This window comes from Ixodes scapularis, unplaced genomic scaffold, assembly GCF_016920785.2.
Source record: "Ixodes scapularis isolate PalLabHiFi unplaced genomic scaffold, ASM1692078v2 PGA_scaffold1__304_contigs__length_218370807, whole genome shotgun sequence".
Classification (NCBI taxonomy): domain Eukaryota; kingdom Metazoa; phylum Arthropoda; class Arachnida; order Ixodida; family Ixodidae; genus Ixodes; species Ixodes scapularis.
Genome location: NW_024609846.1, coordinates 48361096 through 48374680, shown reverse-complemented (window position 1 = coordinate 48374680; position 13585 = coordinate 48361096). Strand labels below are relative to the sequence as shown.

Below are 13585 nucleotides of genomic sequence, written 5' to 3'. Positions count from 1 at the left end.
AATTCAGTACCTGGTCTAGATGGCGTAAGCTACCGTTAAAATTTTAGACGAAGAAACTTGTGGAATTTTTATTGGATTTATGAGTTGCATTTGTTTTCCCAGTAGCGCCGGTGCCGCGTTGCACCGTTGCATGCAGAAGGCAACGGTGCAACACGAGGAGGGTCGCTTGATTGGCTTAGGCCGTTACTTTGACGAAGGCCACCGTGACGCTACACTTTTTTGTGCAGGTCGATTGTACAAAAGAAAATTTACACGGTCTTTTTTACCGCAAAAATAAACTAGGCATCGCCGAACGCTCATTCTCGGCCAAAAGGTAGTGCTAGAGGTCACAACCAGATGCCAAAGTTTCAGCCCGATCTGATAATTTAATAAAAAGTTATTAGTGATTTTCTGAAAATTTCAATGGGAAAATGGAGCCCATTTTTGCCCGTTTTCGGTTTCTGGTGCCATAGAGCCCCATGTGTTTGAAAACTCGGTCGGCCGCCATTTTCACGTGCCGTTTATCAGAAGGTTGGAGTGGTTGGATCGGTTGGATCTCTGCATAATGGCGGAACAACTGCATCGAGGAACGTGTAGGTCATTCCATACGATAACGAACGTCGGAGCGCGGCGAACACTCCGAGCCGACGAGTCAAACAAACAGCGTCGAAAGTGCAACGTCACTGCGCGCTCATCACTCTTTTCTGTGGGTGTTTTTTTCCAGTGTGCAGTGACGTTGAGGTTTTAGTCCGCCATTGTGCACGGTTTCACAGCTGCCACAGAGGACAGTATTTCGAAAGGGGTCTTCGGGTTGGTCCTACTTTCAGCAAGATTGCAAGGCCAAATACACACGCAGGAACACATGGAGACGTCCCCGTCTCTCTTCCTTCGACTAAAACTTTCTTTTTCTGCATCAGGTGTCATACGACACGACTAATATAATGAAAGCTAAACAGCCTAAAGGTGCTCAGCACCTCTGCATTGGCGGATGGGTCTTTCATATTGTGGGAGACTGTACCTTCATGTCACGCTGCACTTGGTTTACCGGTTGTTTCCGTTAGACCAAAGGCAGCAAATAGACCCCGGCCGCCATCAGCTCATCGATGTTTCATCGAGGGCTCAGATTAGCTTTTTTTCTGTGATAAGCTGCACGGGACATTAGTCAGGTGGGTTAACATTTTTGTACTGAGGCGCCGCAAAGCGGCGTCAACGCGCGCCTATGGTGCACGCGTGACGAAACGTGCCTCCGCGAGCAATCACGAAACGCAATCCCAGGAAGAGTTTTGACGAAATAATAACCAAATAGACCCAGCGATTTTTTTGTTTCTGCAGTCTTGCTCAAGTAAAGGATAATCATCGATGTTGTATTAGAAGCGAAACAGGTATGCACACACCGTGGGGAGTCACTTCCCAAATATATCGTAAGAGCTGCACAACATGCAATAAAATCAGAATGCATACTTTTCGTGTATGCAACTAAAAAAAAAAAAAAAAAAAAAAAAAAAGGTCTGCATAGCCATCTGTTCTGAACTGCCCCTTTTATTCCAAGGCCCAGGGCAGGAGGGCAAACAATAGCGCAACTTAGAACTCCTCTCCACCATCGTCTTCGGCCCCCTCAGCAGAGTCGATGCCCACTTCCTCGTAGTCCTTCTCTAGGGCAGCCAAGTCCTCCCTGGCCTCCGAGAATTCGCCTTCCTCCATGCCTTCACCGACGTACCAGTGCACAAAGGCCCTCTTGGCATACATCAGGTCGAACTTGTGGTCCAGGCGGGCCCAAGCCTCGGCAATGGCCGTCGTGTTGGAGAGCATGCACACCGCACGCTGCACCTTGGCCAGGTCGCCGCCGGGAACCACGGTCGGGGGCTGGTAGTTGATGCCGACCTGTACGTAGGGCACCAAATGGGAGGAATGAAACGAACTGCTAATTCCAATGCCTACAAATCTGAGTGTTGGCACCATGACAGAAGCGCAATGGAAAGACAGGAGCTTAGTATTCTCGGACAAATAGTGGAGAAAGATTCGGCAATAAAATGCTGCACATTGTTGTGGCAAAAGGTTAAGTCCAATGAAGATCGGAGACAAAATGTAGGTAGCCCGGTTTCGCTCCCTGTACGGACAAGGAGCGATGGAATAAGGCCGCCCTTAGCATTTAATGTACAGCCCTCTCCGAAATGCCACTAACCATCGAAACGGAAGAGGCCAGTGAAGCGAGAGGGCAGACTCAATGTAAAACACTTCGTGACCGGAAACATACCTTGAAGCCTGTGGGGCACCAGTCCACGAACTGGATGCTCCTCTTGGTCTTGATGGCCGCAATGGCTGCGTTCACATCCTTGGGCACCACGTCTCCCCGGTACAGGAGGCAGCAGGCCATGTACTTGCCGTGGCGGGGGTCGCACTTCACCATCTGGTTGACCGGCTCAAAGCACGAGTTGGTGATTTCCGAGACGGTCAACTGCTCGTGGTAGGCCTTCTCCGCGGAGATGACCGGGGCATACGTGACCAGCGGGAAGTGGATGCGGGGGTACGGCACTAGGTTGGTCTGGAACTCTGTCAGGTCCACATTGAGGGCGCCGTCGAAGCGCAAAGAAGCAGTGATTGAAGACACAATCTGACCGATGAGCCTGTTCAGGTTTGTGTAGGTGGGGCGCTCGATATCCAGGTTACGGCGGCAGATGTCAAAGATGGCTTCGTTGTCGACCATGAAGGCACAGTCAGAGTGCTCCAGGGTTGTGTGGGTGGTGAGGATGGAGTTGTAGGGCTCCACTACAGCAGTAGAAACCTTGAAGGAAGAAAAGAAGAAAAACGGAGCCATTGAGCAGGAGTTGGGAACCCGATTAAGCCACTTCAACACCCCACAAGGAAGTGTAGTGCCTTTCAAGCGACACAAAATCACGAGAAAGTCTGTACCCTGCATGGTCTTTCCCCAGCGTCACAGTCCACAAAGGACTACGCGAAGATCAGGAATATGCGGGGGTCGTGCCCACGCCAGCCCCCCTCCCCACAGATGGAGGAGTGGCCGGGGACACGAATTTTGTCCGACACTGTGGCAAGGGACGGCTGCGTGCGAGGTCAGCTCCTTGGCCACTGAGAAGACTGGCGGCCTCACCGAAGCGAAGCCAGCCTGTACCTCCCTTAGCGTCGTTATGTGCTGCCAGCTCTTGACAGAAACGGCAATCCAAACTGCAGAAGCAATTTGTTGCCAAGAGGAAAGACATTTAAGGCTGACCTGTGGGGCGGGGTAGATGGCAAACTCGAGCTTGGACTTCTTGCCGTAGTCCACAGAGAGGCGCTCCATGAGGAGGGAGGTGAAGCCCGAGCCGGTGCCACCCCCAAAGCTGTGGAAGATGAGGAAGCCCTGCAGGCCTGTACACTGGTCTGCCAGCTTCCTGATCCGGTCCAGCACCAGGTCCACAATCTCCTTGCCAATCGTGTAGTGGCCTCTGGCGTAGTTGTTGGCTGCATCCTCCTTGCCCGTGATTAACTGCTCCGGGTGGAACAACTGCCTGCAGGCACGATAAGGATCCAAGCTAAGACTTTCACATTTGTCAGAGCAAAGAATCCCTCAAACAAGTGCACACAAGTTGAAATGGTAAGCTGAAGCAGCAGCACAGTACTAAAGAAATGAGGTCCAACAGTCACACTCCCAGGCAGGTGGTAATATAGGGGAATCTCATAAACTTGAACCCTAAAGTTTGAAAGCAAAGCTTGAATTTGAACTAACGTGACTTTCGCTGTATAGAGACCAACACGCGGCCCTGACATCACGCAGCTGCGGTGGCGCTGTCGACAGCACGGCGCATGCACAGACACTTCACTTCTCGCGAATTCGGTTTCTGCGCACGGGCAGTGCCCACACCAGGTGTGGGCAAATGTGCGCTTGTATGTAAACAGCGTGCCGGTCTATAGGAACAACACTAACTACTATGTGCCTCGGCTTTTTAGGCAGCAGTCTGCTGCCTAAAAAGCCGAAGCCCGAAACCCATTTCACCTGAAGCTCATTTTCAATTGGCAAGGCACCAGCTGAACACTAGTTGTTTGAACTTCACCTCTGAGCGAACACCAGGGTTTGTGTGCGACCACTGCTCGTGCCCATTGTAACGAGCGCGTCCTGAACGCCGGAGAAGAAATTAAAAATGAAAGCTGGGAGAGAAACTGCTTGACTTTTGAGGGTTTTTCCGCTGCCATGTGTAGGTTTTGTTATTAAAAAGTTCATCTGCAGCTATCAAGGGTTAAAAAGGAAGTTCACGATAGATTGCAATGGTAGTCCCAGCCGAATACCGACACACGCACGCCGCAGCGGGGCACCCCAAGCCCTGCTTGGCCACTACTGTAGCCCCAGAAAGGGAGGCCCAAGAATCCAGTCTACAGGCTTTGTGTATGGTAAACTTCCAAATTCCGTGGAAAGCAAGCTGGACAAAGCAGCCCCGAGGAGGGGGGGGGGGGTGCACCGATTCCGTTCGAATAAAAGCAAATTTTAAAACTATGGATGTCGTCTCAATTTGCTCATTGTTCCATCTTGACCCAGAACAGACATGGTGAACAGGAAGCAACTGGCCCTTCTCGCACTGACCTGTAGGTGCCGGTGCGCACCTCGTCCACAACGGTGGGCTCAAGGTCCACGTAGACCGCCCGCGGCACGTGCTTGCCTGCACCGGTCTCACTGAAGAAAGTGTTGAAGGAGTCGTCGCCTCCCCCAATGGTCTTGTCGCTGGGCATCTGGCCGTCAGGCTGGATGCCGTGCTCCAGGCAGTAGAGCTCCCAGCAGGCATTACCGATCTGCACTCCGGCTTGCCCGACGTGGACAGATATGCACTCCCTCATCGTACTGAGATGGGCTCAAGGGTGGAGCTGAAAGGCAGAAACGGAACAGATGAAAGTTGCCGCAAATCGGAACCATTCGGTCTGCCATCCAACATTAACGGGTCACACAAAAGCCTAGAAGTTGCCCGCTTATACAGAGTGTCACAGAAGAAAATTTACAGTCTTTTTTACCGCAAAAATAAACTAGGCATCGCCGAACGCTCACTCTCCACCTAAAGATAGAGGTCACAACCAGATGCCAGAGTTTCAGCCCGATCTGATAACTAAGTTATAAGCGATTTTCTGAAAATTTCAATGGGAAAAATGGAGCCTACTTTTGCCCGTTTTCGGTTCTTGGTGCCATAGAGCCCCATGTGTTTGAAAACACCATCGGCCGCCATTTTCCCATTGAAATTTTCAGAAAATCCCTTTTAACTTTTGTTTAAGTTATCGGATCGAGCCGAAACTTTGACATCTGGATGTGACCTCTACCGCTACCTTTGGGCGGAGAATGAGCTTTCGGCGATGCCTAGTTTATTTTTTGCGGTAAAAAAGACCGTGTAAATTTTCTTTTGTGACACCCTGTACATGAAAAGCACATTGCACCAACAATAGAGTCCCAATGAAGTATACCGACACCTTCACACGGCGTTGCCCTAGAGTACACAGCACCACAAGTTCTAGGAAACACGACTCGTATCACGCCGTGGTCGCCAGGATACATCGATATATCGACGTAACGAAACCGGCACGCGCGACCCGCCTCACTTCTCCGATTCGAATATTTTAACACGCCACGTGTAACGAACGCCCTGTGAGAGTGCCGAAGCCACCTCCGAGCGCAAATCAACGCAATCGCGAACGAGAGGCACGTAAACTGGCGGCAAGTGCGAGTAGTAAGCAAAGGGAACGCGGGCCTGGCCTTTATTCTATAGTTTTCGCGCAAACAAAATTCAAACGCCAGCCACGTCACGCGAGGCCTAACCGAGGGGAACGGTTAGGACCGGTACGGCGCTAACGGCTTTTTGATTATCGTTGGCGAATAAGACATCAAGAGTACAGCGATGTACTAGTACTGCTAGTACTGCGTATATTTGCTAATCATAGCAGCAAAAGTGAACTTACCAAAAATCGAGGAGGAAGGGGTGGTCTGTTGACACCGGGTAAACAACGAACCACGACGCAAACAGACGAGAATGAAGTAGTCCGCTCGGCGTCGCCGTTTTTATAGCGTCGCCGGCGTCGCGCCGCAAGTGGCGCATGCGTCGGAGCGATATTTCTTTTCAAATTAATACCTTTCATTTAACACACTTAGAAAGCCACGAAGAAATCACCATCCATATGAAACACTTCTGTTATAGTTATGCGCCCGTTACAGCTGGGTTAAAAATTGTATTCATAACGATTGTCGCACGGTTATTGCGAACTACTTTTGCTCGCGGTAGTTCCTCAAGAGCCCGCGTTACGCAGAAAATCCTACGCTCTTGATCTGGCGCCGCGGGAGAGGCAGGCGGGTACCAGGTCGAAGGGGCAACGCCCTTTAATTGTTCATTCAAAATCTGTCGCACCGTCTGAGTGCTGCCGGCGTTAAAAAAATGGCCAAATCTTCGTCCAAACTTCGCATCCGGCGCCAAGGCTTCCCCTCTGCATACGTATACTGGTTTCGTGACGCATGTATTGAATTAATTTACTGGCAGGCATAGCATGCTGGCTGGGCGCCGGCTCGACTTTCCTTTTATTCCGCAAGTCGAAGTTCTTCACTTGCCAAATAAGCTATATTAGCCCAATCATGAACCAGTGTACGAATCTCACCCGGCAAGACAAAACGGGGCCAGACAGGAAAGATGGAAACGTGGGCCACACCCAATGACTCATTACTGCACATACGACATGCTCACGACGCCATAATCCATCCGGTTGTCCGTTCATTCGTTAATTTGCATGTGGAGGATGACGAACGTGGTTGAAATTTTAAAGTAAAACTACCATATCCCGTACGCTCTGCTTCATTTTATGCCTGCATTATATATCCCCCTAAAATCTTAAAACAAACTTTAGAGCACGGCGGTTAGGTGGGGCGCCATGAGGCATTGGATCGCTTCAAAGAACCAGAGTAGCCTAATAAATAGTACTGCTAAATATCAATTCGAACTCAAATGTTAGAGCAAGAATTGTAATCTTGCAAGATTACTGTGACCTTTTCATATCTAATACATATCTGGATCGTCCCATGGTCGTGGTCCTTGCTGGGGGCTCTGCTTGTTTTGTCAATTTGTTCCAAAATCCATTTCAATAACCTTTCCAAGAATTAAACACTTCGATCGCAAAGCTCCTAACATGCCATATATTTATCCTTCACACTCCGTAACATGCAGTATTTCAGGAAAGCTAAAAACTCCATAAAGAGGTGTTTCTATCACCACAAACCGAATATTTGAAGTAAGGCAAACATGGCAACAAGTTTCCCGACACCTCAAATTCGGAACCTATGACATCAATGAGCTTTTCATGATTCCCACGGAAAGTGATTACAGAAAAAAAATTAAGCTTTTTATATATAACGAAATTTATAGCACACTGGCTTCAACTCTGCATTAACATATCCAGAGACCTCATAAACTGTGGCATAAAACTCGGTTTACTGTTCTATACCATGCAAAATTCAACTATGTCATCCCTTTGCTTTGAGGAATGTATGTGCAGTCTTGAAACAATGCGACACTGAAGGGTCGGAGCACATGGAGCAAAAGCTTGGTCTGCAAAACCCAAGGCAATCTCTCCTCCACCTCCTCCCCTTCCCCCCCCCCCCCCCCCCCCCCCCCCCCCACCCCCCCCGAGTTTTGATCTTGACGAGGAGTGTACAAGTGTGGGGTCACATATCATGGTAAAGATCACAGGTCAGCACTCTGCACTTGCTAAATATCTCGTCTATGGCGTGCAACAGTGTCGCCATATATTGACAGATTAAACTCGTGCTCTTATATGCTATCTAAAACTGCATATCTAATTAACTTTCTATTATGTCGTCCATCAGCTCCAGCAATTACTTTAAATTTTATTGTGCTTTACGATGCAGTTCATGCACAAACTACACTGCTCATCAATATATTAATCTGATAATTTATGACCTCTGTTCTGTTCTGTCTCCAAAGGCTCAGTTGTGCTTTCTCCTCAAGTTACGCTGCCCTGTACACCTATTCCTTGTAGCTTTCTATTACTGAAAAGAAATGAGGAATTACATTTCTTAGGGAACTAAGTGTCCTGAGAGGAGTGCTACCTTTACTATTTTTACAGCGGAGCTGTTGGTTCCCCAGGATTGTATCTGGTACCAAACAAATGTCGACACAACACTGGTTGCCGCCGTCGCTCATAGATGGCAGTAGCTGTCCAGAGTGTTGTGCTTGCCGGTTGTCTGCTTGCATCCGTCGCTCATAGATCGTGGCAACCTTTCCAGCCTCGGCAACAAGACAACTGGTTGCTGCCGCCGCTCATAGATGGCGACAACCGTTCCGGCCTTTGCACTCTAGCTTACCGATTTGCAGCCGGCCATTACTTCATTCCCACCATAGTACAGCTTCGCTGGTCTTCCTTCTTCACAGAGTATAAAGGCTGAAAGTTTTTGTGAAGAATATCTGCTCTCCTTGAGTAAAATAAATACAAAAAAACAAAACAAAAAACAAACAAACAAACAAAACCTTTATAAAAGTGGACAAATTTGTTAGTGCTACGATGCTTCTTAACTTTGGAGTCACTATATCACATGTCCCCGTATCAGGCGACGGAAGAAAGCTTCTGCTTTTGCCGCGTGAGCCTGAGCAGCCTCAGGATGGCGACGGGGGTCATTCCTGGTATTCTGCTTGCTGCACCCACCTGCAAGGCATTGGAGATTTACTGCCGTCAGTTCCATCCTAAAAGCAGGGTCTTGATTTTGTCAGGTTGGGGCAAGAACAAAACTATCTTGGCAAATTATAACTCTTAATAATGTAATACACCCTTAAAGAAAATTAAAGGTGAACATGGTTTTTTCTTGTCTTTCAAGGTTTACATCCAACACAAACAGGAGAGTAAACTGTCTTCTTATGCTTTAGTGCAATGCAAGTCCTTGCAGAGTGTAAAAAAGAGAGCACATTGTTGAGATTTGTAAGTGATATGGCTAGGAAAAGAGAGCCATGTCAGTACAGCCAGGTAATTGCCAACCTAAGTCAGGTGTATCCTCCCCAAATTCATGTGCGAATTTGAGGAAGAAAAGAAAGAAGTGGGAGGGGGGCTTTGCCCCTCGCTTCTTCCTTTTTCCTCCTTAAACCCCTCCAACCTTTAAGGGCAACTTCATAAAAAAAAAAACACATACATTTAATTTTAGGATGGAATGCGTCATCTTTTGTTAAGTGGTAATATATTTGTCCGTGACATCACATCTGCTTATAAAGCTACATCCGTCCGTGTTACATCTTCTAGCTCGAACCTTGTTAAAACGTTTTGCCACTTTTGAACCTTGTTGAGGCTTGAAATGAAAAGCTTGAGTATGTCAAGGCTTTTGAAAGTTTAGGTTTGAAGGTTTTAAATTTCGCTAAAGACAAACTTCAAAAATTGGAAGGCCTTGAAATTTTTTGGGTGTTGTTTGAAAAGCTAGGGGATTTCGAATTCAAGTTCGAAGTCTCCGAATCCCACAGACGGAAATTGAATTCCAGTTTCAAACAATGTTTTCATGAGACTCCTTCCTTCCCAGTACTACCATAAAATACTGAGCTTTGCCCATTCCACAATGAAGGCCCACCCCTCCTTTTTGTAACATCTGGAAAATACACAAGACATAGTATTTTTACATATTGTTGACATAATAAGCACCCATCCCTGAGTTTTGCATGATTATCTCCAAATCTTAAGTGGGTGCTTGCTCAGGATTTTACGATATGGTAGTTACGGTACTAAAACAACTCATTATATGTCGTAACTCGTGAAACGAGTCTGGAACAGTTCATCAAAGACACCTGAGGCAATCTGGGCAATGTCCTTTCTACCCCTTTGCAAATGGGCAACAATTTGATCAAACCGAAACGAAGCAGGCAAAGCAGGGTGGCCAGATGCGGCCAAGCGAACAAGCAGATAGTCGTCCCCAACTAAGCCCAAAAAAAGCGGCGTGACCTTCGTGAAGAAGCCCAAAGCAAGTGGAAGTTTAATAAATGTACACATTCTTGAAAATAGTTTATTAATAATAAAATGAGAAAGAGAACTCGCTCAAATACGAAAGCGAATACTCAGAGTGCCATGCCACTATCCACAGAGCGGATAGTGGCATGGCATGCTGAGTAATTCATGCCAGCTTGAGCTCCATTTCTGGTATCGTTCTTGGAAGCAACGACTTGGTGAAGCCCATGGTAGGCAAACGTGCACTGGAAAGTGGTCGAGAGTTCCTCACGTGTTTTTCTGTTGCCATGTGCTGAAAGAGGTCGGCATGATGAGCGCGGATCTCGCGCTTGCACGCTGCTTTTTTATCGTCTCCGGTGACTGGTCGTAGCCAGTCCTTAAAGGGGTACTACAACGAAATTTCGGTGTTCATTTTTTGGTCTATATGTGTTCAAAGGAGCAGCATCACATCGAACATACCAATATCTTGTTGAAAAAGTCACGAAAAGGAATTTTAAAACAAATTATACGATTAGCAAAGAGCACCTGGTGGATGTCGCTAACGCCTCGCTTGTAATGCCCGTCTAGGAACCTTGACAGCTAGTGACAGAGATTGTCTCGCCTCCGGCCACGACGAGAGAAGAGGGGAAGGAGGAACTCCCCTCTTCCCGAGAATGCCTTTTGTGTGTCGCAGAAGTCGCTATTGTCCCCCTACAAGATTACAGAAGATTAACCCGTCACTCAAAATTCGTACAAAAGCAGCCGCTTTGGTGGCTGGAACAACTAGGCCATCCTCTCGACGTCAGCCTCGCCATAGCTTTGCTCGTCCTGAGACGACCTACGTCACGATTGCGTTGGATGTCACGTGGTCTCCGCTGGGCCTTGTCCGAGCGCTTGTCAGAGTGGGTCGTTTATAACGAAAAATACAGCCACCAGGCTCAAAATACAAACGTGCGATTGTGATTTACGGATATTGTGGATCATATTCAACCTATTTTTGAATTTGACGGGAATATTTCAGATTTCGTTGAAGTATCCCTTTAAGCTGTGTTTCCTTTTCCCAGTCTGCGATATCTTTTGCCACACTTCGACCACTTCGAAGCCATTTGACGACCGGAACTGCCGACTGTCAAAATGGGCAAGGTGCCAAAACATTTGTGAATGGATAGTAATAGTTTTGTACTTTGTGACGGACGGTAGCTTGCGCCCCTTAACCGCTGTGCCAAACGGTCAGGCTGTTCTTCGCATTTTTGACGACAAACGCGCTGCCAGTGAGCACGACGAGCACTAAAATAACAATATTTGCAGGAAAAATGCGAATAAGCCCAAAAAACGCGACAAGCGACTGGAAAAATCTACCAGCGACTCAGTGAAAAAAGAAGCCCAAATCCGCTTATAAAAAGCGGAACTGGCCACCCTGAGGCAAAAAGTGCCGCCATCGCGGTTGGCATCGCTTGCGGAGCTGGCACAGGGCGGAAGGACCGACATCATTGGCACTCTTTGTCCACCTAGTTTCGATTCCAAGCCATGTACGAAGGTGACATTTCTTGTCTCATAATGCCCACCGCGAATTTTTTAATATAGGTAAGTTTCACGGCACGGTTAGGTTGTACTGAAGTTGAATGTCGATTTTACAAATAAATTGTGCCCCTAAAAATGAAAAGTAACATTTTAGTTATTTAGTTATCTAACGGCTCCTTTCACCTCTCTTTTTAGTGGCACCTTAGTCCCGAAGCTAAAAAGACACTAATGCAAGTTTCTTTATTAAAATTTCTGGACCGACTAAAACGAAAACCCCCTGCACATAGCACTCACAGTGGAGGGCTTGGCTGCCTGCAATTTCTCTCGTATTTCATTGGACAGGTTCAAACTTGGGCTGTAATTAAAAAGATTTTCACGGTCAGAATGGCCTCGTTGCTGTCCCCACCACCACAACACTGCTTGAGGGAAACCGAAGGTGAACATACTTCTCGTAGTCGATGTCGCAGGGAAGCTGCAGCATCTCCGTTTCTTCCAGTTCAAGAATCTCCTTTTCCTGCTGAGCTACAAGGTTCGCATACATGGCTGCAAGCAGAAAAGAGGTTGTGGAATCACACATTAAAAGTTGAAAAGAACACATACATACAAAGAGCTCTGCGACAAGCACGAAGAGACAGTGTTCATGGGCATTTTACGAACCACTACTTATTACGGTTTCTCAAAAGGAGGCATCAAGCAATCCAGAGGTTTTCTGGAGAGAGTAACCTAAGTGGTTGCTTGAGTACCCAAATTCTCACCATTGTACCTTCCACCAGGGTGTCGAACCGGAACCGAACCGAACCGAAAACCGGAACAGAATCGTTATTTTTAGCCGAACCGGAACTGAACCGAACCGAAATCTTCGCCGCCATTTTGGAACTGAACCGGAACCGAACCGAAAAAAAATATAACGGTAACCGGTTCAAAACGGTTCAAGGTAATATTTCTTTTTTTCTTTTTTTTAGTATCACAAAATGAACATATGGGAATAAAAAATTGGCGGCTGTAGTTCTATCTACGGATCAAATCGTCATATATTCAGAATTGAAAAGTATGGTAAGTTGTGGGGTTTTGACACCATGTGTCACGTTGTCACGTGACGCCATGGTGTCAATTCATGTTGTCACGTAACCTCGTGACGTCACGTGACCTCGTGACGTCACGTGACTCACTGCGTCAACTCGATTTAACTTGAGGAAGTCACTAGATGTATTAGCCTTGTTGACAGCATGACGTAACATGACATCACGATTTCACACCGAGAGTCAGGTGACAGCGTGACGTAAGCGGTTTTCATAACCCCTAATCGAGTGCTTGGGTTCATGACAATCAGCACCGCCAAACATCCGTGTAACGGCTCATGTCAATTACATATGATAATAACCCAACTCTAACAATATCCGAAGCTCAGCTCAAGCTTTTGCTTTCCAAACCCTAGCCGCCTCGAGCATGACTGTGATGAACACTGGTGGTATCAGAACACGTGGCCGCTTGTTTAACTTGTGAGTTGAGGAGATATCGACAGCCGTTTCTTTCCTTTATTTTTTCTGCATCTGCTATTAGGGGAAAACTAATGTTTGTTTCCGCAAGCTATCAACGTTAGGGGATATCTCTCAACACTATTTATTGAAAGTACCAGAAAAAATGTTGCAAGACCCATTTTACATTATTGAGGCACCCAAATATTTTTTCGTTGTTGCTCAACTGCATCCGAAAGATGTCCCTGAGAATAGAAGTACTAAAATTACTAAATCCGACTTATCAATATGACGTTACGTAGAACTACACGTGTGTACGGAAGGAATACTAAAAACAAAATGATATTCTAGTGACCTCAGAGAGACAGCCGAATGTTGGCAGTTGCTGCAAGTCTCACACGAGCGTCGTTCTCAAGTTATTGCCCAAGTTTCGACTCTCTCTGTACTTTGCTTAAAGGAGCTATAAAAATATTTCTATACGTCACTAAATACTACTCAGGATCACCACCCTAGCGTTAATAACTGCTTGAACTTGGCTTTGCTATTTTTTCTAAGCAATGGCAGTCGCCAAAAAATTCGAGAAATATGAGCATCGTTCATCCCCTCAACTCGGAGCCGGAAGCGGCCATGTGGCCTGGTGCCTATCTTATGCCGCCAACGTTAATCATATTCCCGCGCTGGGG

At 47.0% G+C, this 13585-nt stretch overlaps 2 protein-coding genes across 2 annotated transcripts in view; both read right to left on the bottom strand.

Moving 5' to 3' along the window:
* Window positions 1-1500: 1500 nt before the first annotated feature.
* On the bottom strand, window positions 1501-8482 carry LOC8028862 (tubulin alpha chain). Its single transcript, XM_002402108.5, has 5 exons — window positions 5908-8482; window positions 4553-4830; window positions 3209-3485; window positions 2234-2761; window positions 1501-1860 (listed from the first exon to the last, which is right to left on the bottom strand). Exons 2-5 carry the CDS (start codon window positions 4801-4803, stop codon window positions 1561-1563), a joined length of 1356 nt encoding a protein of 451 aa, XP_002402152.1. The 5' UTR covers window positions 4804-4830; window positions 5908-8482; the 3' UTR covers window positions 1501-1560.
* Window positions 8476-13585, bottom strand: part of LOC8028871 (protein MTO1 homolog, mitochondrial) — a 38654-nt gene continuing 33544 nt past the window's right edge. The window contains exons 15-17 of the mRNA XM_042290718.1: window positions 11874-11970; window positions 11722-11782; window positions 8476-8652 (exon numbers count right to left, since the gene is read on the bottom strand). Coding sequence (XP_042146652.1) covers window positions 8554-8652; window positions 11722-11782; window positions 11874-11970 — 257 coding nt within the window. The 3' untranslated portion in view covers window positions 8476-8553. The remainder of the gene's footprint in view (window positions 8653-11721; window positions 11783-11873; window positions 11971-13585) is intronic.